This window comes from Marmota flaviventris, chromosome X (genome assembly GCF_047511675.1).
Source record: "Marmota flaviventris isolate mMarFla1 chromosome X, mMarFla1.hap1, whole genome shotgun sequence".
Classification (NCBI taxonomy): domain Eukaryota; kingdom Metazoa; phylum Chordata; class Mammalia; order Rodentia; family Sciuridae; genus Marmota; species Marmota flaviventris.
The window spans coordinates 64,058,912-64,086,547 of record NC_092518.1 but is presented as its reverse complement, the minus strand read 5'-3'; the positions used below and the strand labels follow the sequence as shown (position 1 = coordinate 64,086,547).

Here is a 27,636-nt window from a genome sequence, read left to right as displayed (position 1 = left end):
GGATATGTGGAACAGAGGCTATATGTTAAATCTTCAATGGTATGAAATTAATAGGTACCTTTTTTAAAAAAAAATCCAAGAAGCTCACAGGATGTTACTTAGAAACATGGAGGCAAATAACTAGAAAAACAGTGGTCACCTCTGGCAAATGGGAATCACATATGGGAGGAATAAGCTGAGGCTCTATTTGCTGCGGTGAAACCTTGACTGTTTACATTGTGACTGTGTCAAACTGATAAAAATTTAAAATAAAAACACTAACAGTGTAACTCTTCAATAAGGAGTAGGCATTCATCTAATCCTCCCACCTCCCCACTGCTGCCATCCCATTTCTTAAATTTAGAAATGCAGATATTTGGTCCCTTCAAGTTTCTATTCTTACCCTTCCTAACAAAGTATGACAGGAAAAAAATTCCAGTTTCAATGGACATGTTTATTGATCATTTAATAGTTCATCAATTGCTTCTCCCTAAAACTGGAATTTCATCTTGTTTCCATGCCGAGTAGTGAACAGTGACAAGCTAATCAAAATAAGCTACTTCAAAAAGAGAACTAAGCTAACACAGCTCACTTTGTTTTAACAGGCAAAATATAAATAGATGCACTCTAGAATGCATAATGGTTTAGTCACTAAGAAATTTAAATGAGACCTTGAAGAATATAGGCAAATCCAGGGTGCAGTAAAGATGAGCTGAGATGCTGTGCAACTGTTTAAGGGTTCCTGGTGCTACCTCTCTTGGCCACTAGCTGAATCTTGATGTGGGGGGAGGTTTTAGCTAATGCCAAGTGGAGATGAGAAAAATGCTAAGATGACTTAGGGGCCGTGCACAGGAACCAAAAGGCAGGAAAGTACTAAACATTGCTGAGAGCATCCACCCCAGGAAGGACTTTACCTGTTTTTGAGAGAGCACATACACATAGATAGCATTACTATAGGGCCAACTAAGCCAGATATGCCCCTTTCTCTCTTCCCAATAACACATCAGCTATTCTTTAAGATAATATAGCCAGGAGTTAGGCAACTTTTGCATTTTGTGTCCCAGGTCTACTAGAATGTGACATGTTTAAGAACAAGTTCCTATCTGCCCCTCCCCTCCTCAAAAGGATGCAAGAGCTTTATCTGAAGTTCTTCCATTTGTACTGCCCAGCTAATAATGACTGCTAATGACAGTACTAGCTGTTAAATTTCTTTATTCCATTCTACCCACTTCTCCCCACCCTACCCCTAAATAAGCCAAAAAACAAGGAAGAACCTCACCTTCCAGGAGCTCCAAACTAGCACCACCACCAGTGCTCACATGGCTGACTTTATCCTCTGTGTTCCATTTGGCACAGCAAGTGGCAGTGTCTCCACCACCTGTTGAATGAAAGCCAGATGAAAAGGGAAAGTAGAAAGAAAAAAGTTGAATGGCACCAAAACCATAAGGCAACTCAAAAGTAGCTGATGACTCGGAACTCTTTCATTAAGATGCTCCTACATGAACTATGCACCCATTTGGCTCAAGATTCCCCTAACACCATGAGGCCCAGGAATAGTCAATGATCCCCCTCTACCTTCCTCTGATTAGAATTCTGCCAGTTCACCTTAGTATTAGCTTTGTAAAGGACACCTTACCTATGATAGTGATGCAGCCCCTGGCAGTGGCTTTCACCACCTCGTCCATGAGTGCTTTGGTTCCCTGGGCAAAAGCTTCCCATTCAAAGACACCCACAGGTCCATTCCATACAATTTGCTTAGCCCGACCAACAGCCTCAGCATACTTCTTGCTGCTCTCAGGGCCACAGTCCAAGCCCTGAGGGATAGAGTTAAAAGAGAAGTTGAGCTGCCAAGGAAAGTTACTTGAAAGAACAAATACCACCTTCATCAAGACCAAACAAGGCTAAACACCAAAGTTTCTTCTAGAACCAAAGGTACTCTTCAGTCTTTAAAATTATAAATGTATTTATGACCTTTGACTCAAAAGTTCTACTTTATAAAAGATCAAGTTCAAGGGAAAACTTCAAGTTATTTAATACAGGCATTTTTGACCATTCTATGTATGACAATCGAGAACAAGATGAGTGGGTCTCAACCTGGGTCAAACCTGCCTCTCCACAAGGAACATGCAGCAATGTCTGGAGACATTTCTAAAGATAAAATTTGGGAGGCACTTCTGGCACCTAGTGGCCAAGGATGCTTTAAATACCTCACAAGGCAACAACAGACCTCCACAACAAAAATGGAGATGTCAATAATGTTGAAATTGAGAAATACTGAACTAGATCAGTAGTTCTCAAACTCTGGCATGCATCAGAATCACTGGAGACTTTGTTCATACACAAACTGTTGGGCCCTACTCCCAGACTTCCAGGGTTTTAGATTCAGTCGCTATGGAGTAAAGCTCAATAATTTACATTTTTCTTTTTTTTTTTAATTTTTAATTTGTTAATAAAGCTTTATTTTATTTGTTTATATGTGGTGCTGAGAATCGAACCCAGTGCCTCACACATGCCAGGCTGAGCCATAGCCCCAGCCCTCATTTTTCAACAAATTCCAAAAATGGTGCCTATACTGCTGATCTTGGGGCCACACTGAGAAATGATGAACCCAAAGGCCTCACACCGAGAAGTAACACCCAAAAGCCTAACAAAAGAAAAATGACTCAGCAAACGGGCATGTCAATGAGACAATGTTATTCAGCTGTCAAAATAATATGTGGAAAACACAATGATCAACTATTTAGTCTTTTTTTTCATATTAGTTTTTAATGCATATGTTTTTCTTGTGAATAGTATACTTCTATTATCTTCATGATTTCATGTGAAGTTTTCTTATATAGGTTTCTAGGTAGCAACATACTCCAGAATAGCCCAAACTATGAAAGCATACAGCAGTGTCTCCAGCACATAGTAAGTCCTTAAACATTACTTAGATGAAAAAGAAACATTCGTGCTTCATCTCATTACTGATAAAGACAGCAGAAATCTGATACCACTGCTTTTACCCCATGAGTTCTCCCACAAAAAGTGCCTCACTGCAACATCTGGAACCCAACTCCTAGTGTTTTAAAATGTTTGTTAGAGAGCTGGGTTTGTAGCTCAGTGGTAGAGCACTTGCCTGGCAAGTACGAGTTCATGGGTTTAATCCCAGTACTACAAAAAAAAAAAAAAAAATGTTAGTTGGTTGGCTAGATGACACAAAAAAGTTTCTGTTCACTCATACTGAAGTGACTCACCATCCAGCCAGCAGGTATTCCAGAGGCCACAGTGGCCTGGCCAGTCTTGGCATTCTCATCAAACTTGTCAGCAGTGACAAAATCAACAGGCAAAGTAATCTTCACACCATTCTTCTCAGCTTTGGACATAAGGTCTTTGACAATCTTGGATCCCTCTTCATCAAACAGAGAAGTGCCAATCTATACAAGGGGGCAAAGATGATGAACATTAGCCTCTATACTAAGAACATGACTGCTTCACAAAAGTAGACAGCAACCAGAGATGATAAGAGATAAAGGAATAATTGCAAAAAGAAAACAACTTGCTAAGATAAAAATAGGAGTTTTTAGGGAGAGTTCATATCAAGCTGTTTTTTTTTAAATTTAGATAAGTGTGATTATAATGAACAGCTACTTCACATTGGCATTGGTTTCCTACCTCCATGTTGTTGAGCACCTTAAGGAAGGTAAAAGCCATTCCACCACCAATAATCATCTCATTCACTTTGTCCAGCATATTATTGATCAACTGGATCTTGTCTGCAACTTTAGCTCTAGAAGTGAAAGAAAAACCACCAAAAGAACAATCAACTAGAGAAGTAATAATATAATGGAGCCTGACATTTTATGCTAAGGCAGGAACAAAAAAAAAAATGTCCCAAATTGACCAAGTACTGCATAACTTTGCCCTGTATTTCTCCAATCCAAAAGCCTAATCCATTTTGAAGAAATCTTTGAAGATATGACATCAAATCAAAAAAGGGCTTAGAAAACCTACTCCTTGGCTGAAGGTATAGCTCAGCAGTACAGTACTTGCCTAGCATTCACAAGGCCCTAGGTTAATCCTCAGCACCGCAAAAAGGAAAGAAAACCTATCCTTATCTAAAGAAAGCATAGATTCCACATATACCCCCTCAAAATTCACAGGATCCAGACTGCCAACTGTACCTGCTAATCATGAGATCCCTGCATCTACTCAGAACTGTCTTAATCCTAGAGCAGGGGATAAGACTGTACAAACATACACTGAACAAAAATAGATATTTCTAGTCTCAATTCACATCCCATGCTCAATTGCTGGGGACAATTGCTTTATAGCATTTTTCTGCTGAACTGCTTAATTCAACACCTTCACTGAGCACCTAATCTGTGCCAAGCAGTATCCTAGGTGTTTAAGAAACATTAGTGGGCAAAACAAAGATTCCTGCCCTTTTGAAGCTTATTTTGCAACGGAGGAAAATAAAACATATGTACCTCTTGCCTCCCTGTGAGAGAAAAAATATCTTAAGTAAGAGATACAAAGCAATAGCTAGCTAGCCTTCCATAAACATTTCAATACATTTAAATCCCACTTAAATGGCCAAATCACTTCAGGACTATTTCCTTCTTCATTCAATAAACAAGATGATGCCTACCCTAGGAGAGATCTTATGGTACAAAACAATACTTATATAGGGGAATGGATGCCAAGAGGCTGTTTACTTCACTTGTAATCCATTGAACAAATAATGGATTATTTGTTTAAAATGTGTATACACACATACTCCTGAACTTGCATCCAATAAAGGCACCGTAAGTTGAAAATATAGTATGCTGAAAATGCATTTAATGGATGGAACTAGAGAACGTCATGTTAAGTGAAATAAGCCAATCTCAACCAAAGGCCAAATGTTTTCTCTGATAAGTGGATGCTGATCCACAGTAGGGAGGGGATAGGAAAGAATGAAGGAACTTTGTATTGGGCAGAGGGGAATAAGGGGAGTGGAGGAGGTGTGGGGATGGGAAGGACAGTAGAATGAGACAGACATCATTACCCTATACTCGTGTGATTACACTACTGGTGTGACTCTACACCATGTACAACCAGAGGAATGAGAAACTGTGCTCCATTTGTGTACAATGTGTCAAAATGCATTCTACTGTCATGTATAACTAATTAGAACATTTAAAAAAAAAGGGAGACCAGGAGAAGAGGGAAAGGGGAGGTACTGGGGAATTAAATTGATCAAATTATACTGTTTCATTGTGTGCATATATGAATAATATTATACCAAATCCCACTGTAAGAATAATGTACCAATGAAAAGGGGGGAAAACAGAAAAAATACATTTAATGCACTTAACCTGATGAACACACCACAGCTTAGCAGTACATTACACTATAGAGTTATACACTGTTTACCCTCATGACTGTATGACTGGCTGGGAGGTGCAGCTCACTGTCCCTTCTAGCTTCTCATTCTTCTCAAGAAAGTATTGTACTGCACATAACTAGCCCAAGAAAAGACCGAAATTCAAAGTACAGTTTCTACTGAACATGTATCATCTTCACACCATCTTGGCATCACTGCACACAGAAAATACATGCTCATCTCTAAGGGATAGTATACAGCTCAAATGTCCCTGTTTCTTCAACACATTGTTGGGATGAAAGTAAGAAGAGGACTATTATAGAATAAATGATCCTTAACAAAGTAATTTATGTATAATATATGGCAGTTATTTAAAAGAAAATTCCTAGTTGGGTGTAGTGGCACATGGCTATAATCCCAGCTATTATGGAGACTGAGGCAGAAGGATCTCAAGTTCAAAACCAGCCACAGCAACTTAGCAAGACCCTGTTAACAAAATAAAAAATAGCTGGAGAGCTGGGGATATAGCTCAGTTGGCAGAGTGCTTGCCTCACATGCACAAGGCCCTGGGTTCAATCCCCAGCACCACAAAAAAAAAAAAAGCTGGGATTGTAGCTCAATGGTAGAGTGTCCTTGGCTTCAACCCCAAGTACTGACGGGGGAAAAATAAAAACATCCTGACCAAAATGGGGTTCACAGATAAAACAAGATTGCCCAAAATGTCAATTTGTTAAAGCAGTGTAACAGATACCCAGGGGTTTATTATGCTCTTCTTTTAACTTCTGTATGTTTGTTTCCACAATAAAGTATTTTTTATGTAAAAATTTTCCAGAAATTATTAATTGCCTAGGAAGACTACACTATTAAGAAATGTGGCAAAATTTTCCATATCAGCTTCACCAAAACAGCTACAGTAGCACTCCCTTATTCAGTTTCACTTCCCTGTGGTCAACCACAATCCAAAAGTATTAAATGGAAAATTCCAGAAATAAATAACTCATAAGTTTTAAATAACAATATGTATATTGCTATAATTCTTCTATTTCATTACTGTTATTAATCTCCCAATGTGCCCAATTTATAAATTAAACTTTATCATAGGCATATAGCAAAAATATCTATCTATCTATCTATCTGGTTTCAAGCATCCATTGGGAACATAAACCTAACCATAACCACTAGGTGGCACTCTTCTTATTACAAGTCTACAGAAAGTCTACAAAGCCAGACAGCTCAAATCCTCATTTCCAGGAAAATCAAAAAACTGAGTCTGATCTTCATAATCCAGTGAAGAAGAGGGGCAATGATTCCAGTAATTTACCTTTTTACAGGAACAAAACACTACAACCTGAATCCCCCTGGATGATTTTTAGGACCCTGAAACTGGGCTCATAAAGCCTAGAGAGCAACTACCTGAAGTTGACAGCCAACTCCAGAGTCAATTTTCATCAGGAAATGCTGTGTCCAGTCCCATGGGGGCAAAAAAATCCTGCTCACAGAAGGGTCATATTCCTGTAACAATAGAGAGGCTGCAACCTAACAGCCATGCCAAGTGACACAAAGCTATCTCATCCAAGCAGTCCCAGCCCCTTGTCCCTACTTTATCATCTAAAATGTATTCTCTCAACTATCCATTCTGAAATTTCTAATCTTTACTAAGCATGAGAATCTCACTATCCATATGCTGCCTTTTCCCCTAGGAACAAACATAAAATAGGTACATAATGTGTACAAATGAAGTCTAAATAATATAAAGACATAATATTGAACATACAGGAGCAGGGTTTCCTAGTTATTCCCAGCCAGGTTGTATGTAAGAGCTTCATAAAAACTTCAAAATTAGAGATGAGCACTTTGGCAGATTTTTCCCTATTCTTCCCTCCACAACCATTTTCTACCCTGTCCCAGGAGGCGGACCTGCACGAACCACATCAAGGGACTCCCTTACCTCTGGCCTCCAGTTGAGTTTCAGCAATTGGTGGGGGGTATGGATGCAGCATCAGGAGATTGAAGGGAGATCACAGTATTTATTTCCCTGGGGTCCCTTTCTGCCAGATTATCATCTTTCCATTGAATAAACACTACCATTCTAACTGGAAGGCTCTTCCACATAACTCCCCTCTCTGTATTCCCTTCTTTGCCCTTTCAGGCCTAGGGATGGTGATGAATATTGCTAGCCCAATTATATACTGTCCTTTTCTGGTGTCCCTAAATCTACCATCACTTCTATAGACAGTCCCTTTATTAAATTCTCCACAATTACTCAGCATGACTATGCTATCTGACAATAAACTACCCAAGTTATGGCCTACTGCCACACAAACACTACTTAAAGCATAATCCAAAAGTGTTTTTCATACCCGCCTAAGATGGCCAGGAAAGGTCGCTCTGGGCTCTCCAACGCCTTGGCAAAATAGTTCAACTCCTTCTTCATCAAAAAACCACCAGCCTTCTGTGGAAGATTGACTCCGACCATGGAGCTAGAAAAGACCAAAGACAATCAAATTCTCATAAAACTCTACCATTTCTCCCAGTCCTAGAAGCCAGCTCCTCATCACTAAAATGTTTTTCTCATTCTGAGTTTCTAAGAAATCATGATTTTTCATCCTGAAACTGCAACAGAAAACATTTAGGTACATGATAAGGTTTTTGACTAATAAACAGGGTCAAACAGAAAGAGTAAAAAGCAATGAACTTAGGCAGACTCTAAGATACCCAAGTAATAGTCTTCAGTAGGCAAAGGGCTGAATTACAATATACAATAAGCTGGGTGCCATAGTGCTTGCACACCTGTAATCCCAGCAGCTCAGAGGCTGAGGCAGGAGGATTACCAAGTTCAAAGCCAGCCTCAGCAACTCAGCAAGGCCTTGTCTCATAATAAAAACCAGCTGGGAATGTGGTTCAGTAGTCAAAACCCCTCTGGGTTCAATCCCAGATACCCCCAAAAGAAATATTATACAATAAGTAATCAACCAGTTGATAAGAATGTTAAGATTCTGATCTGGAAACATTCCCAAAGTAATATCCATTAGAAAGAGAAACCTTTTCCTAAAGCTACATAAAACACTTGACAATTCCCAACGTTTTTACCTTTGTTTCCTCTCTAGATCAGGAAGAGCCACAATAGTGGCTCCAATTAGAGATAGAAATTGAAACAATCACAATACAATGCAGAAATACTTAAAAGCAACCTCGAGTTTGAGCTGCTCAAGTAAACAAGAAAGCTGCTCTCAGCCCAGTATCCAACAAGGCTCTTGGTACCTGTGGGCTCGATGGGCAGTGCCGAAAGCATCATTCACATAGACATCCCCTAGTTTGGAAAGTGACGCTCGGAAAGCTTCTACTTTAGTTGGTTCAGCTTTAACCTGCAAAGAAAAACAACTACTGTGATGAAAAGCCAACACAGGAAGTGCTTATGGCTCCAAAGACAACTAACTGTAAAAGCATTTCATACCACTGAGGGTCCTCTTGAACATCTCTAAAGACCTTGAATAGGTGGGACAGCAAATTTTTAACAGGATTGTTTCTTTCTCCCAAATATTCCAGGTCCTCTTGTTATTTCTTCATGATCCTGCACTCCCTCACCTTCCCTCAAAATTACAAACCTAATACTCTTGAACCATGGCTTAACCTTTAATCATTTGAAGCTAACCACATCCCACTGGTCTCTCTTCAACCTGCAGGTCAAGATTCTGACTGTTCTTCCCTTTCCTTATGCTAACTCATTTTCTTATTTTAATATATTCTTGTGAAAGTATTATACTTGACTCAAGTTTCTAACTACCAAGGCCCTTCTGCAAAGGCAAAGTGGCCCTCATACATATCCCTCATAAAAGCAACAAGGAAAGGTTTGGACAGAGATGATAAATTAAATATGACAATAGAAAAATACCTCAGAAACATTTTATGTTGGTGTAAAAGGAGGTATTTTACAGCCTTCCCTCAAAGTTATGCATCTGAGAAATCAAGACATACACTTCTATGAAGAGAGAGGAGAAAAAAACAGAAAAGAAATGAAACACAAGTGCAAAGTATCAGCTCACCATCCAGGGCTCCCCCAAAGGAGACAGAAAACAGAATGGCAGGAGGAGCAAAATAAAGTCTCTGGCAGGCATCTAAGCAAGGATACACAGGAAGTATGCCAGATGAAGGGGGACATGGCACAGAATAGTACACAGCACAGAACAGATGTTTATTTTAGTAACTGCCCACTCCCATTTTTGTATGTATCAAGAGGTGAAGGAGGCCACCACAAAGAATGGCATTTTCCACTAATGACCCAAAGAATTACAGAGCCATGAACACTAAAAATACAGACTGTGGAGCCCCTAAAACCTCTTCAGGATGGAAAGCCATCTACCATTGGTAACTGGAAGATGATAAATGAAGTAATGGTTAATTATGCTCAAACATCAGAAGACTTGGGTTCTAGGACTAGCTCTTACATTAATTTACTGTATAACCATTGGGAAATTACTCTCTGTCCTTCAACTATTCCTATCAACCAAAAAGGCATGATAACCATTCCATTTTAAGAGCTATTTAAGGAGCCACTAGGTGCAGTGGCCCACACCTGTAATCCCAGAGTCTAAGGAGGGTAAGACAGAAGGGTTGCAAGTTTAAGGCCAGCCACAGCAATTTAGTGAAGCCCTTAGCAACTCAGTGAAACCCTGTCTCAAAATACAACTAAAAAGGACCAGAGACATATCTCAGTAGCTCAGTGGTAAAGTGCCCCTGGGTTAAACCCCAGTACCAATAATAATAAAAAAATAATAATAATATTAGAAAAATGGGATAAATCAAAGGCTCTCCACAAAAAAAAGTGCCATAGGAACAAACGATAATAATCATAACTCATTCTTCATTTTTAATTTGCCAATAACTAGAAGGATGATGATGTTCATTCTGAAAGATCAATGTGGTTATACTGGATAAAATAAAAATTTTAGGTCCTCACTGTATTCTTATATCCAGTTTGAACTTATCACCAGGCTCCTGAAATTTCAGGTATTGAAAGCCATCAGACACTAAATGCCAAGTGAATTAACTACTAAAAAATAAATCACGGAATAGCATAAGCAGTTCATCATAAAATAAAACATTTTGCCCCAATTTGCCAGTTTGCCTCCCACCATTTCTAAGCCCTAGAGTTTGTGCATCTTGGGTTTCAGTTTAAAAGGGCACCAAATTTTAGGTCAGCATTTGACTCCTAGTACTTTATCAAGACTGTGCCAAAGGCAGGATAAGGCAAAACCAGGGCCTGTGCTGCTAAGAAAAGAAACTGCTTGAAAGCAGTCACTCCCAATGACCTTAAGAAATGTCAGAAGTCGAAAGGGGACTGAGATACCAGCCTCAGAGCATGTGTTCTCAGATGCTAAAGACCAGCAGAATGGAAGAAAGTACTAAAAACTGCCTTCAGCTTCCCTTCTAGTGAATCAAATTCAAAATCATGCTTAAACATCCACAAGACTGGGATCCTATTTAAAATCAGATATATTTCATACTTGTATAAATAAATCAAAATAGATTCTACTGTCATGTAGGACTAGAAAGAATAAAGAAAAAAAATCATGCTCAAAGATCATTTAATAATAGAATTCTGGTTGTCAAGTCATAGTAATCTGTTTTGTGGGTTATCTATGGCTACTTTTGCATGACAATGGTAGAGCCCAGCAGAGCTAACAGAGACTATATGGCCTTTATGACTGAAAGACCCACAAAGCCTAAAATATTTACTATCTAGCCACTTCAGAAAAAGTTTGCTGATCTAATGACCTTAGCTACAAAGTCCAGCAATAGCACCATTAACTTAGTCAAATGACTACCTTTCTGAAACTTAGTATTTTTTCCTGAGACTTTTCCTGAAATGAGGATGAAGCCTACACCCCCTTATCTTAAAGACAGATTCAAAGAAAATGTTTTATAGTTCTTAGAAAAATACCTTAAATCCAAGGTAATATCACCATGATCATCAAATTCACTGAATAATCTTATACCCCAAGAATGTTCACATATATTTCAAAACCATTTGAGTACCAGAAGGACTTCTGGGATGCTGGTAATATTCTATTCCTTGACCCAGGTGGTAGTTACAAAGATGCATTTATTTTGTGATAATTCATCAAGTTGTGTGTTTGTGCATTCTTACTTGTATTTTATACTTCAATGAGAAAGTGTCTAAGAAAAAATACAAGCTTCTTGTATTCTTCCATCATAGTCTCTTCCAGATTCAGGACCTAATCTTTAATAATGTCAAAATCACAGGACCTACCTTGTTCCCAGAAGCATCTTTTCCCTTCCCTTCTTCCTCAACATGAAAGCGAAGATTCTCCAGCAGGATAACAGACCCAGCTGCTGGACTGGCACAAGCTTTCTCTACTTCTGGGCCCACACAGTCCTTCAAGAACAGAACATCCCTAGGGGGAGCAACAGATGAAGCGACTCAAGCAGTCTGAAAATAAAAAACCAGTAACAACATGCCTGACAATCTGTCCTCCTATATACTCAACCAGCACCAGAGCCTGGCACTTACTTGCCCAGCAAAGATTTTAGTTCTGCAGCAACTGGTTCTAAGGAGTACTTGTCAGGCATGGGAACACCATCAGGCCGGCCGAGGTGGCTCATAAGGACAACTGACTTGGCTCCATTGTCCAAGCAGAATTTGATGCTTGGGATAGCAGCCTTGATCCTGAAAAAAATAAAATAAATACATATAGTTGACAAAGCAATGTTATTCCTAGGGATTACTGGGACATGCTTTATTCATGACTTAAAAAACCTAAAGCCCCTTTACTTTTCCAAGTTCCTTCAAATGTACTGTCAGCAAGTCAGTGGTATCCCTCAAATTCGTGTCAGGGGAAGAAGTTAAATATGATGCCAATATTCCACCTAGGATTGTAGCGTCATCACGGATGTGCCCCTTGTGCAGAAAAGAGTTAGGAAAGCAAGCCTGAATATTCTATCTATAGGAGACCTGCTTGGAAGGTTGACCCTTGGCAGGTGTCTAGGCACTTGGCTTTCAAAATGTTCTCTAAGCTCTCTAACTGGAATGTTCTCTCAGCTCTCTAACTGGCAAGGCTGTTCACTGTTCCTAAACTGTATAAACAAGGTAATTTATGTTGAACATCTGCTCCCATCTAGAAGTCTAAAATTTGGGTGGTCGCTAGGCAAAGGGTACCTATGTAACCAGCTCCCCTGAGTGTATAGTCAAAGGAAATGCAATCAGTATACAAAAGAGATCTTTGCATACCCATGTTTACTGCAGCACTATTCACTATAGCTTAGATAGGGTAATCAGTCAAGATCCCCACAACAGATGAATGGATAAAGAAAAAAATTCACACACACACACACACACACACACACACACACACACACCATGTGTATATACACACAAGGAAGTATTTTAAAAATATTTTTTAGTTGTCAATGGAACTTTATCTTATTTATTTATATGTGGTACTGAGAATTGAACCTAATGCCTCACATATGCTAAGCAAGTGCTCTACCACTGAGACACCCCAGCCCCGCAAGGAAGTATTATTCAGCCATAAAGAATGAAATTCTATCATTTTCAACAAAATGGATGGAACTAGAAGATATCATATTAAATGAAACCAGAAAGGCAAGTACTGTGTGTTCTCTCTCATATGTGGTATCTAAACAAAGTCATCTTTAAAGTGGAATGGTGATTATTAAAGATTGGGAAGGGTGGGAAAGGTCAGAAAAGGGTGATTGGATTTGATCAGTGCACTTTGTATGCATGTATGGAAATATTACACTGAATCCCATTAATACGTACAACTAATATGTAGTTGTGAAAATAAACAAATAAAAAAATAATGGGATGAGAGTCTAATAGACTTCTCAGGACAAAATCACTGCACGCAATCACTACACTCTTCACTGTGGAGAAAGGAGCCCATCTAATACGTCCCCTCATGGTATGTTGGAAGCCTGTGCCATGGAAATCTCCAGACTCCTCCTGTGTCTTTTCCCTTTGCTGATCTTGTCATGTATCCTTTCACTGTAATAAAGTCTGGACATAAGAACAATTATATGCAGAGTCCTACGAGTCCTAGAAACTCAATATGGTATTTTGGAGACTTCTGAAAACACCATTCTTAAGTGATGATAAAAGACATAATGTTTCAAATCCTGAAACCACAAAGGATATTTGGGAAAAAAATAAGAAATATGTAGCAACTTTTCTGCATCCATTATAGATACTAAATCACTTTTTTATATACAAAAGATAAACACATTATATAGAACTTGGTTTCTATAATGTATTACATTTATTATATTTTAATCAAAAAATTGGGACTGAGCTGGCACAGTGGCACATGCCTGTAACCTCAGCTACTTGGAAGGCTGAGGCAGGATTATCACAAGTTTGAGAGGTCAGCCTGGGCAACTCAGTAAGACCTTGTCTCAAAATAAAAAAAAAGGGCTGGGGATGTAGATCAATGGTAGAGTATTTACCTAGCATAAGCAAGGCCTTGAGTTCAATTCCAAGTACCAAAAAGAAAAGAAAAAAATCAGGGCTGGGAACACAGCTCAGTTGTAGAGCATGTGCTTAACCTGCAGGAGGCCCTGGGTTCAGTCCCCACCATCAAAAACAGTAACAATAATAAAAAAACTCCCTTTAAGCATTTTTTACTTTGAATTAAACTCAGAGGTGTTTTTTTAAGAGAGAGAGAGAGAGAATTTTTTTTAATATTTATTTTTTAGTTTTCGGCAGACACAACATCTTTGTTTGTATGTGGTGCTGAGGATCGAACCCAGGCTGCACGCATGCCAGGCGAGCGCGCTACCGCTTGAGCCACATCCCCAGCCCAAACTCAGAGTGTTTTAACCACTAAGCTACACCCCCAGTTCCTTTTATTTTTTTTGAGATAAGGCCTTGCTAAGTTGCTAACGTCTCACTTAGTTGCTGAGGGTGGCCTTGAATTTATCATCTTCCTGCCTCAGCCTCAGAATTGCTGGAATTACAAATGTGCACCACCTTGCCCAGCTTCCTTCAAACATTTACTAAATGGTTCTTTTGTGCCAGTCACATCATTCTAGGTGCAAAGAATATAAAAGTTAAAAACAAAACAAAACAAAAACAGCCACAACAGGAGGTGAAACAGGAGGATTTCTAGTTCAAAGCCGGCCTGCACAACTTAGCAAGACCCCGTCTCAAAAATGTAGCTCAGTGTGGTAAAGCACCCCTGGGATCAACCCCCAGTACCAAAATAAATAAATAAAAATTAGAATAAACAATCTCTATTCTCATGTAAGTAGAATCCTAACAGAGGAAAATAAACTATCTGGAATAGTCTTATAAAAATATATGTAAGCCTAATAATTATTGGTATTAAAAATTCTTCTCTTGCATAGTTATTTTACAAGAGAAGTCAATTAACCTAAAACTTTGATTTCTTTAAAAAAGAACAACTCCAAATTCTTCAAATTAAAAAAAAAAAAGGGAAGAGAGAGAAAAATCACTTTCTTAGGATGATTTTTTTTTTTTAGTTTGTATTTGTGTGTATGTGCAAAAGCATGCACACAATGTATGTATGTATGTGTAATTTATCAGATCATGTTAAGAGTTATAGAGAAAGTAAAGCAATGAAGGCAGATAAAAGATAAGAATGAAGAATAACAGTAGAGGGCTGGGGCTATAGCTCAGTGGCAGAGCACTTGGCTAGCATGTGTGAGACACTGGGTTTGATCCTTAGCACCACATTAAAAAAAAAAAAAAACTAAACAAATAAAGGCTTTAAGAAAAATTTTTTTTAAAAAATAAAAAAAAAAGCATAGTGGAGATTTTATGTAGGCTGACAAGGGAAAATGTGATAAAGAGATAGTTGAGCAAAGAAGGGAATGATGAAACAAAAAAAGTAATGTTTCTAAAATATTTTATGCTATGTAACAGATACAGAAACTTGCTTATATAAAAATAAACTGTATCATATATAAACTTTGCCCAATGAAATCAATAAATTTGGGCCGGGGTTGTGACTCAGCAGTAGAGCACTCACCTAGCATGTGTGAGGCATTGGGTTTGATCTTCAGCACCACATAAAAACAAATAAAATAAAGGTATTGTGTCCACCTAAAACTAGATGCACCCAGACATGTTTCTATGCTGTTATTCATTAAATACTTTAATAGGCAAATATGGAATCTTTTCTATATAATGTAGGATAATGAAAATCAAGACCAGTCAAAAGGGATGAGGATCAGTAGAAGAGTGCTTGCCTAGCATGCTTGAGGTCTTGGGTTGAACAACCAGCATCACAAAAAGGGGGGTGATTGGAGTTGCGGTGTACAAAGATTTTATTGCCATGATAATGTAGGGACGTGTCTCATAAAATGCCAGGTCCTATTCTTGGACTAATACCTGAAAATATTCTGGTTCTAGACCTACGCTGTCCAATATGGTATCCATTAGTAATTAGCCAATAGCTATTATGGAGCCTATTGACTACTAGAAATGACACTAGTCCACACTGAAATGTGCTATATATGTGTAAAATACATGCTGGATTTTAAAGTCAGCATAAAAATGTTAACTGTCCTTTAATTAATTTTATAGTGATTACATACTGGAATAATTATTTTAGACTTATTGAATTAAATAAAATATGGCTTACATTACATTTCTTTTAGGTAACACTGGTCTTGAGAAGCAACTTTCAAGCTCAAACTTTTATTTAAAATTTAAAATAAAAGCAGTACTATCACTTAAAACTTCTGCTTCTGAAAGGAAGACTTACACTACTGGTGAGATTGTAAATTAGTACAACCACACAAAAGACTAAGAGTGGAACCACAATATGACCCAATTATACTACTCCTTGGTATTTATCCTAAAGAATTAAAGTCGTCATACTATAAAATGCATACATTTATGCAAATAATCCACAAAAGCCAAATTGTGGAACCAGCCTAGCTATTAATCAATAGATGAATTGATAAACAAAATGTGGTATATATACACAATGGTGTTTTACTCAGCTATAAAGAAAAATGAGTCAATGGCACATGCCTGTAATCCCAGTGGCTTGGGAGACTAAGGCAAAAGGACTGTAAGTTCAAGGCCAGCCTGAACAACTTAGCAAGGCCCTAAGCAACCTAGTAAGACCCTGTCTCAAAATAAAAAGCAAAAAAGGTTGGGGATGTGTCTCAGCAGTTAGGTGGCCCCAGATTCAATTCCTAGTACCAAAGAGAAAAAGAAAATTGAAATTATGGTATTTGCTGGAAAATGGATAGAACTTGAGTACATTGTATCTAATGAAATAAGCCAGACTCAGATGATCAAGGGTCCTATGTTTTCTCTCTCATGTGGTAGCCAGAAAGGAAAAAGGGGAAAACAACAGTGTGGGGGAGAATCTCAGAAAAATCAAAGGGAAATCAGTGGAAAAGAAGAAAGGAACCAAGGATAGGGAGGAGGGGAGTGAAAGGGTAAATACTAAGGAATGATATAACAACAAATCCCACCATTGTGTACAATTATGCTGCACTGGTAAAAAAAAAAAAATGTAGATATTTTCTAAAAAGAAAAAAAAAAAAAAAAAAAAACAGCTTCTGTCTGAATCTAGGATCCAAGACACTGAAACAGCTAAACTGACTGAAAATATTACTTTTGAAGTCTTTTGCTTTGTTTTTTAAAAGCAAAAACAAATCAAAGCCAGTCATGGCAATGCATACCTATAATCCCAGTTACTCAGGAGGCTAAGGCTAGTTATTGAATTCCTGCCCAACCTGGGCAACATAGCAAGACCATGTCTCAGAAATAAATTAAATTAAAAATAAAAGTAAAAATGAATCAAAATTCTCAAAACTGACTTTTTAAAGCTATCTGGAATAGTATTATAAAACTATATGTAAGCTTAATAATTATTGGTATTAAAAATCCTTCTCTTGCATAGTTGAATTTTACAAAAGAAGTCAATTAACCTACAACTTTGATTTCTTTAAAAAAGAACAACTCCAAATTCTTCAAATTAAAAACAAAATAGAGAAAAGAGAGAGAAAAATCACTTTCTTAGGATGATTTTTTTCAGTTTGTATTTTCTCATAAATTTACAATCTTTCAGGGGCTGGGGTTGTGGCTCAGTGGTAGAGTGCTTGCCTATCACATGTGAAGCACTGGGTTTGATACTCAGCACATCATAAAAAAATAAATAAACTTATTATGTCCATCTACAACTAAATATTTTTAAAATTTAGAATGTTCAATTCTTACATTCTCTTAAGAAAGCAAACCAGATGGTAGATTGAAAGAAAGCCAAAATCATGGCTTAAGTTGCTATAATTTTACAATATGAAAGGTAAACCATTTTATCCTATATATTCACACCAACATACATCTTAAACCCAGGCCAGATTTAGCAAGAACATTACCTCTGATTGTTCGTTATCTGGTTATTCTTCATAGGAACATTGAAGTCCACTCTAAAAAAGAAACAAAAATTTCAGTTTCAGAACCAAGATCAACTTACTGTTCTCTCAAGATCAGGAGCAGCACTTTTACTGAACCAGTTAAGTAAGCCAGAAGTTCAAACCTCACCTTCAAAATAATCAGAGGCGGGGGCTGGGGATATAGCTCAGTTGGTAGAATGCTAGCCTCGCATGCCCAAGAATATGGGTTTAATCCCCAGTTCCACACACACACACACACAAAAACAGGGGCATTAAAAGTCAAGATAATAATTAGCCACTGGGATAGAATACCAGAGGGGGCTTCTGGTAATGTTCTGGTAATGTTCTTTTTGACCTGATTGATGGTACAAATGTGATCATTATGTGATAATTTGTTGAGATTATGATTTATGCCCTTTTAAGTTAGGTTTTATTTTTTGAATTTTTTAAAGCATACTTTAAAAAAATTCAAAAAATAAAGCCTAACTTAAATTATAAGAACTAGGAAAAAATTAATTAGAAGAATAAAACACATTAACCAATTAAAAACAGAAGGGAGATCGGTAGAGTAGAAGGGGATCATGAGTAGGGAAAGGGGAAATACAAAACAATGAAACGGAGCGAATTATATTATATGTATATATAAATGTTGCAATGAACCCCAATATTATATATAATCATAATGTATTAATTTTAAAAATAATAAAAATTAAAATAAATTGGTGCACACCTGTGATCCCAGCAACTCTGGAGGCTGGGACAGGAGGATCTCAAGTTTGAGACCAGCCTCAGCAACTTAGGCAAGAACTGGTCTCAACATAAAACAGGGGTAGGGGGCACTGAGGATGTAGCTGAGGGACACAGTGCCCCTAGATTCTACACCCATTACTGGAAAAAACACACACATCAAAAGAATATCATTGCCTGGTGGAGGTCGAAAATACCTATAATCCCAGTGACTTGGGAGGCTAAGGCAGGAGGATCACAAATTTGAGACCAACTACAGCAACTTAGCAATACTCTCCTTGTCTCAAAATATAAAAATAAAAAGGTTGAGTGGGGGTCTGGGGCTGTAGCCCAGTGGTAGAATGCTTGCCTAGCACATGTGAGGCACTGTGTTTGATCCTCAGTGCCACATAAAAAAGGTATTGTGTCCATCTACAACTAAAACAAATATTTTTAAAAGGGCTGGGCATGTAGCTTAGTGGTCAAGCACCTCTGGTTCAATCCCTGGTACTGAAAAATTAATAAAAAAAAAAAAGACTATCATTCTTTTTGGAGAAAGCCTGCAGCCTTAAGACTAGGAAGAAACCCAGGGTCAAGTACCAAGCTCAGACAGTATCCTTCAGAACAGACAATACAAAAAGCCTGAAAGGAGGGCTGAAGTCAAAGCTCAGTGGTAGAGCACTTGCCTAGCATGTATGAGGCACTGGGTTCAATCTCAGCACTGCATATAAGTAAATAAATTAAATAAAGGTCCACTGACAACAACAACAAATTTTTTTTAAAAAAAAAAATCCTGAAAAGATGAGACATGTGCCTTAGCCCACCTGACAGATCATTAGAAGGAATTAGTCAAATGTCACAAGCTAATAATGTACCACAATCTTTCCCTTCTAACCTAACAGATCACTGCTTTTACCATTTTTAAGAACCAATTCTGAACTCCCTGGAACCTCAGCCTACTTCTATGTGACTGAAAGCAATAATGTATGGCACCTTTTTATATATTTTTAAAGTTGTCATTGGACCTTTGTTTTATTTATATATGGTGCTGAGGATTGAACCAGGGCCTCATACATGCGAGGCATGCGCTCTACCACTAAGCCATAAGCCCAGCCCTATAGCACCCATTTTTAAGGTCTGTTTTGCCTGCAAAGATCATTATTTGTTTTCTTATCTGTAGAATGGGAATGATAGACTTTACCTCACAGTCATTAAGAGAATTAAATTTGTAAAGTGCTTAGAGAGTATCTAGCACAGTTATGTACCACAAAAGTGTTAAATATTATATGTTAATGCTTGTCCAAATTATAATTCTGTGATTTGGAAGACAGAACCAACCAGCATTACTAAAAAAAAAAAATTGCTAAGGGACTATAGAAAAGTATGAAATAGTCAAGAAAATTGCTGCTGTCCTTGATCATAAAACTCCATCTTTTCCTTCTTCCCTCTGCACCACCTGCTTCCTCTCAACAGCTGAGGGCTGGGAGATGACCACAAAATCCTTCAGAACTAGTGAGAAAACCACCACATTTTCTATATGTCCTAGGCCTGAGCCCCTATCTACCTCAGGAATAGCAGCCTTTCCAAAGGTAAAATGAGGGAAATAGTTCTATATTCAATCATTCTGAAGAAAGCCTTCAAAACTAAAAGGCAGTAAGTATGCCTCTAACCAAAGAAATATACTCTGCTTAGTTTCAGGCCACTTGATTCTGATTCTCAGCATCTTCTTTAAATATCTTGAACAAGGCCCCTGCCAGCCTCAAAGTACATTTCAAAGAGAACCAAGTATCCCATTACAGTGGGTCATTTTCCCAGTTGCAGCCTCCCAGAAAGGCAAGACCTGCAAGAGGGTGAGCACAAGCTATCCATTGCATGGCTCCTCCCTACCCCTAGAACCTTACAGGAAGGAATGCCTTTGGGCAGAAATATCCAAGAATCTGTCTCATCTATCAATGTTGCCATGGCATCAGCTCACTGATGAAAATTGGATTTGTACTCTCCCCTCACTGCCCTCATCATCTCCTACACTTTCAGAAACTCTGCTTTCAACTTCTCTTCTTAGGACTCCCAACACAGTAACTGCTCTTGCCTACACATTATACTTGTTCCATTTTATGTAAACTCTGCACCCCTTCCTTTTGCACTTTCCTGAAACATTCCCAAGCTTTGCCTCAGGAACAAATTCAGATATCACTGCATGAATATCAGAATGGCTAAAATTTAAAAAATGAGATATCCACTGCTGCTGAGGATGCAGAGTTTACTTGTACACTGCTGGTAAGAATGTAAAATGGTGCAGCAGTTGTGGAAAACAATCTGGCAATTCCCTCAAAAAGGTTAAATGCAATTTATGAGCGTATCTCAATTGTAGAGTACTTGCACGCCATGTGCGAGGCCCTGGGTTCAATCCCCAACACAGAAAAAAGGAAGGGGAGTTAAATACAACCCAGAAATTCCACTCCTAAGCATTTACCCTACAGTAATTACAGCATATGTCCATATTTACCTCATTTGTAATAGCCCCAAATTGGAAACAACTCAAATGTCCTTCAATGAATTAATGTTTAAATAAATTATGATACAGTCATACCATGGAAAACTACTCAGCAATACCAAGGAATGGCCTATTGATATATGTGACAAATTGAATAAATCTTGATGAAATCACACTGAGTGGAAAAGTCAATCCCCAAAAGTTACATACTATGTAATTCCATTTATATATTTGGTACCAGGTATTGAACTCAGGGGTGCTTAACCACAGAGCTACATCCCCACCCCTTTTTGTATTTCATTTAGGGACAGGGTCTCACCAAGTTGCTTATTTTGCTTAACTGCTAAGGCTGGCTTTGAACTCATGTCCTCCTGCCTCAGCCTCCAGAGCCACTGGGATTACAGGTGTGCACCACCTCACCTGGCTATATAACTTCTTTTAATATGTTTTTAGTTATTGATGGACCTTTATTTTATTCACTTATTTATATGTGGCACTGAGAATTGAACCCAGTGCCTCACACATGCCAGGCAAGCCACAACCCCACTCCTGTATAACTTTTTTGAAATGACAAAACTTTAGAAACAAATCAGCAATGACCAGGAATTAGAAATGGGGTGTGACTATAAATGGATAGCATGAGGGAGACCGGGGTGGTGATACAGTTCTATATCTTGATTATGGTGGTGATTACACAAATCTACACATGGATAAAATGACATAGAACTATATACACTTTATACCAATGTCAGTTTCCCACTTTGGATGTTTTACTATAATTAATTTAAGATCTACCATTGGGGGAAACTGGGTGAACAAGACCTGACTGTATAATTTTTGCAACTCTCCTGTAACTCTATAATTATTTTCAAAATAAAAATTCTAAACATTGATTTGATTGGAATAAGACTATCAAGTCTTTATTACTTTAATTCTCAGGACTCCAGACACAGTTTCATTAAAAACTCTCAAAGGAACTATGTCATCGGATCACTGTCCCTGACTAGAAAATTGGGGTATTATAGCTGTTTTGGAGCCTTTTCTTCTCCTGCTCTTGAGTTTTTTTTTCTCTCTTTCCACTGCATTAGGGCTGTTGCTTAACAAGTTACAACGAGTTAGAGAAAACCAGTGAGGTTTAAAAAACAGGAGGGAGCAAGGAAAGGGGAAGTGCTTTACAAGCAAGCAAAGGATGACTGGCAACCTATGAGAGAAAGGAAAGGAAATGAGATAGCAAAAATAAGAAGGAAACTTATTCAAAGAGGCTGTAAAGTCAGTGGGAGTCCTAAAAAACTGATGTAGAACCTGATAATTAACCAGTCAGGTTTCTGGCTATGTAAAGTTCCCCCAACAAAATGGCTGATTTCCCTGGGCAATTCAAACTAGGGGACCATCAGACAAGTCAGCAAACATCACAGTTCCCTTCCACAGGACAAAGGAGAGGAGACACGTGAAGCAGCCACTATTCAGGAGGCCCCATTTCTGAAACACTGCCAGCCACCACCACATAAAGGCACTGAAACAAAAAGGAATTGAGCTGAGCATGCAGGGCTGCCTGGGCCTTTCTAAAATAATAATCCCAACAATGTGACTCTCTGTTCAAAAAAGATACATTAATAATCAGGGAACAAAGTAACTTCCTGTCTTCAGCCTAAATAAATACAATTTACAGTGGGAAATTTATTGACTGTAACCTTCAGCTGACAAAAGGTCTATTTTAACCTGTCCTTAGTCATTATGTTCAAATATGTAGAGGATCTGATTGGTAGCCAAAGAGACCCAAATTGTAGTCCTGGCTCTGCTACAAACTTGCTAGTTCAGTAACCTTGATCAGGTCATCTTCCATCAGCAAAATAGGACTAGCCAATCATTTCAAGGCTCAGGGTTAGAAATCTGTGTTAAATGAAATTTTACTGGGTGCAGAGGCAGAAAAGACAAGCACCTCCTGTGCTCCCACGTACAACCAGCCAAATTAATTCAAGCCAGTTTCCCTACAAAGAGGAGATAAAGCTCCTTACTGCCTTTATAGCAAGGTGACTAGCACAATGACCCATTCCTTGAAAAAGTCATCCTTAAGCACTGTGGAAATGAGAAAAAATAATTAAAACCTAAGAGCTTGTTGTAGGCCAATGTCCACCTGGCCTGTTCTCCAGTGGGACTATCCCCTTTGCTTAGGATGATGGTACAAGGTCCAGAGAGAATCCTTATCTAATACTAGGATGGCTGCTGTGCCCAGATTACAAAGGCCTATACCATTTGGGGAAATATGGACATCAGGTATTTCTCATGGACATTCCTATTGGGTTCTGTCTATCTCCACAGCAAGGCAAAGAAGGCAATCTACAAACTACTCCTGGCCAAAATGAAATGAGAAGGGGAGAGCTACATTAATTTTTAGTTCTCTAGTTCATAAATGCCTTCATGTTTAAAGCAGTTACTCCTCTACTGCCTTATGCATTCCTTAATATCCAAAAGATGGCCTCACTCACTTAACTGACCCACAATGTAAAGGGGACTAAATCACACCATTCACATACATGCCCATCAACTAACCACTTCCCTAAAAGGTCAGGGCTGCACAAGGCAATCAATGGAAATTCTTATGGCCCTATAAAAATATCACCCTTGAATCTTGTTAGGGTACATGAACAGTCAAGTTCATCAATTATATACCTAACCATCCTCATACACTTTATTCCTGGCAGCAGAAATGTATCATAAATTACAAAAAGGATACATAAATGTAAAGTTCCATACACCATGCTAGTAATTCTGGCAGATGAGGGAGAAGCCATGTTGGTAAATGACCACGATTCCACATGCGCAGAGTAAGAGACCCCCACGTGCTTGGGGAGGCTTACTCACTTCTAATATCCTGCTTCTCTACCCACATGGCAGAATGAGGTTGGAGGATAGCAAGTACGAAGAGCCACACCCTGCGCTACCATTACCCAGTATGTGTCACAATCCTGATGCAAACCCCTTGGCCCGAAGTCCAACGACACGGTAGAGCAGCAGAGGCTTGTTACATAAACTCTGCGGGGCCTCATCCGGTGCGCCCCATCCTCTCACCCCCAATTCTTTAGAAGATTTCCACACTTGAACATTTAAAGAAACATCCTGAGAAACATATCCTTTTGTGCAAGGAGCTTTAAAATGAGGGTAATTTTTCATTTGTCTGGCAAGGTCTAGAATGGTGGGGGAAGGGAAATTACCCAAATGACCTTTCAAGGTCCCTTTCTTGGGGCCTTAAGACTTTGGAGCTAAGAATTAGGTCCCATTCGCCAATGAAGGGCTTTAAGTGCATTTCAGGAGCAAGAAAGGGGCAAAATAGGTCCCGGCAATCTGAGCCCTTTCTTGGTAGGATCTATTCCCAAAAGGTGACTACAGCCGCTTCCTGGACTAAAAGAAATACGGTTAGGAACCCACAAACTCGGGCACAGCCTCAGCCCCAATGGAGGGCAGCCTCGTCCTGCAAACTAAGACCCCAGGGATCCCGCTGAATGGTGAAAGAAACTTTGGGCAGATGGGAAAGCAAATCCGCCCGGGGCCAACAAGGCTGCTGCAGAACCCAGCGGGCGCGCAGGCAGATTTATAAAATTACCTCATAATGACCCTCTTCCCTTTAACGTCCAGCTTGTCCAGAGTCAGCTTGTTAGACAGCGACATTTTGGCAATAAGGCGAGGGCGAGAGGTTGGAGACTGAGAGAAGGATAATGCGACCGACACGCTGTCCAGACGCGTGCAGAATGCTGAGCACCTCGCCCACCGGGAGCGCGCCCGCACCGCCCCCCGACGCCCCGCCTCCCGCACCGCCCCTTCCCGGCCGCGGCTCAGGGCGCGCCAAGCAGAGCGGCCGCTATTGGCCCCGGCCCAAAGGGGCCGGCTCGCTGCCATTGCTCCAAGGCGCTGTCCGTCTGCGAGGGTACTGGTGGGACGTGCGGCTTCCATTTGTCACGTCCGGCACGCTGCGAGCTGCGGGGGAACCTTCCTGACTAGGGGCGGAGCGAGAGGCGGCGTCGAGCGACCTGCAGGTGGGGCGGAAGGGAGCTGCGTCGTGCTAGGACTTGGATGTGGAAAGTTTGAGAGGCCCGTAGCTTCTGCAGCCGCGGTTCAGGAGCCACACCCAAAGTATCTGTGGCGCTGCTTTAGTCCTAGGCTGCCTTAGGAAAAGCGCTCACCCCCACCCGTGGAATTCTCAGCAGAATGCCACCTCCTTTTGAAAACATGGTGTCCAGGCTTCCCAAAATGGAATTATGCTACGTAAGGCCTTACTTAATACCGGAGACCTTTCAGAAGTCAAAAGAGATCCAGATCCTCTCGGCCCACCCCACCGTTTTTTAAGAATTAAAAAAAAAAAAATGCAATGTAATTATTCTGTGTGCGACATTATTAATGCTAATGGCAAGCACACACACATTACATTTTTCATGTATTAACTAATTTAATGCTCCCAAAATCAGAAGTAGGTACTGTCATCATCATTTTACAGATGAAGTAATTGATACACAAAGAAGTTTATTGACTTGCTTAGGATTTCAGAGCTTAGTAGATTCAAGCCTAGGCAATCTGGATCTAGAATCCGTGTACTTAACATTATATATGCTCTTGCTAGGGACTATGTATTCCGTGTTGAGCATGTTTACAGAGTTAGTACGAATGAAATAACTTGAATATGAAACATAAAATTTTTTCTATATATGGTGCTCGAGGTCCATATAAAATATAGGAGCATAAACTGGGAATAATGCCATATACCGTAATTTCTGCAACTCAGGAGACTGAGGCAGAAGGATTACAAGTTTGAGGCCAGTCTGATAAACTTATCAAGACCCTGTCTCAAATTTTAAAAAATAAAAATAAAAGAGCTAAGGATATAACTCAGTGGTAGAGTGCCCCTGGTTTTGATCCCCAGTACTGTAAGAAAATGTAGGAACATAGTAATTCGCAGTGCACTGATGTTAATACACAATTATGTCTGATAATGACACATAAATTTAAAGTTATAAGATAAACATCAATTTCTTTGAATCCTGTCACTGTGTATTATGAGAAACTTCCTTGGGAAATGACTGCTTGAAGTTACTTCCAAATAAGTCTACATTTGAGGTTTGATTGGGCCTCCTGGCCATCCTGTGAATACATTTAGCACTTATTTCATTCCACCTGGGTTAGTATTGTAATGGAATGAATTGTTTTTGGATAAGGTAGAATTGAAAAGGACAGTTCAGCAAGGAAACAGAATAAGGATACGATCTGACAGCCTGGAATTAACAATTCTTCTTAATTATGGAACACTTGCTATTTGCTGAGAGCAGTACATACATGACTTACTCCTCACAATAGCTTTATGAAGTAGGCACTATTATATCCCCATTTTATGGATAATTATATTGACGCTCATAAAGATCAGAATGCTTCATCCACTACTGATCTGAAGCAGCAGCAGAGATGCAAAGATCCTAAAATGGGAAAGAGCTTGGGACAATACAGAAATTCCAGTGAGTGGAAGAGAAAAGATGTCTAAAATTGTGTGAGTGAGGCAACTGCCAAAAGGGACCAGATCATACATACATGATAAATATTAATCAGCCATAGAGAAAAATAAAATGATGGCATTTGTGGGTAAATGGATGGCACTGGAGAATATCATGCTAAGTGAAATAAGCAATCCTAAAAAAACACAGCTGAATGTTCTCTCTGATTTGTGGATGCTAACCCAAAACACGGGAGGTTAGGGAGGAAAATAATAAAAGTCCATTGGATTAGACAAAGGGAAATGAAGGGAAGCGGGGGAATAGGAAAGAGTAGAATTAATTGGACATAATTTTCCTAGACTTGTATATACAATCAGGGAAACTCCACATCATGTATGACCACAAGTGTGGGAACCTAAGTGGAATAAGTTATAATCTATGTATGTATATTCTGTCAAAATATATTCTACTGTAATGTATAACTAATTTTTTTTAAATGAAGAAAAAAGACAAAACAATAGTCACCTAAGGAGAACAAAAAAGAAACAAGAAAAGAAAAAAAGGGGGGGGGGCAGATCCCTTGGAATTTATAATCATGTTAAAGATATGACTTTTTAAAGATATAATTTCTCCCCTAAGAGAAACGGGAAACCATGTATTGCAGTCACTATTGCCTACCCAATAGCCATTTCCCACCCATTTGCTACCTTTCTTGCTAGCAGAAATCTGACTTGAGTATTGGGGTAATGCATATGCTCAAGGAAGATAGACTTATCTGTCAGCCCCAAGGGGTAAATCTCAATTGATTTCAACTAAGCATGGTACTCCTATCTCCCTTTGTCACAGATTGGTCTGAGAATGGGCATTGATCCAGTTTGGGTCAATAAGATAAAGGGAAATCTACTGACACATTCTGGAAAAAAACTTTATTCTCTGATAAAAGAAAAAAACATAGAAGAGCAAAACTTTTATATTTTTTTGCCCTTGGCCACTGCTTCTTGCTTGAGATACTATTCTATGGGAAAATTATATTTAGATTTTTTGATGGCTTTAATGTCCAGCCAGGCATGGTGGCACACACACCCTGCGTTCCAAGCTACTGGGAAGGCTAAGGCAAGAAGAAAATCCCAAGTTCAAGGTGAGTCTGGGCAACTTAGCGAAACCCTGTCTCAAATGAATAAATTAATGAAATAAAAATGTGT

At 39.0% G+C, this 27,636-nt stretch overlaps 1 protein-coding gene across 1 annotated transcript; it reads right to left on the bottom strand.

Moving 5' to 3' along the window:
• Positions 1 to 412: 412 nt before the first annotated feature.
• Pgk1 (phosphoglycerate kinase 1) lies at positions 413 to 24,732 on the bottom strand. The gene is made up of 11 exons (XM_027933882.2): positions 24,562 to 24,732; positions 17,723 to 17,773; positions 11,859 to 12,014; positions 11,598 to 11,742; positions 8,588 to 8,691; positions 7,687 to 7,806; positions 3,634 to 3,748; positions 3,216 to 3,395; positions 1,616 to 1,793; positions 1,259 to 1,357; positions 413 to 893 (listed from the first exon to the last, which is right to left on the bottom strand). Exons 1-11 carry the CDS (start codon positions 24,624 to 24,626, stop codon positions 853 to 855), a joined length of 1,254 nt encoding a protein of 417 aa, XP_027789683.1. The 5' UTR covers positions 24,627 to 24,732; the 3' UTR covers positions 413 to 852.
• Between the last annotated feature and the right edge of the window lie 2,904 nt (positions 24,733 to 27,636).

Bases quoted from the DNA above. Each gene is read 5' to 3' on its own strand.
- Pgk1 (XM_027933882.2), bottom strand. From the start codon at position 24,626: ATGTCGCTGTCTAACAAGCTGACTCTGGACAAGCTGGACGTTAAAGGG. The intron at 12,015-17,722 runs GTAATGTTCTTG...TATTTTTTTCAG, and splicing joins CAGATAACGAACAATCAGAG to GATCAAGGCTGCTATCCCAA. The intron at 8,692-11,597 runs GTAGGTCCTGTG...TTTTCTTTGCAG, and splicing joins AAGATGCTTCTGGGAACAAG to GTTAAAGCTGAACCAACTAA.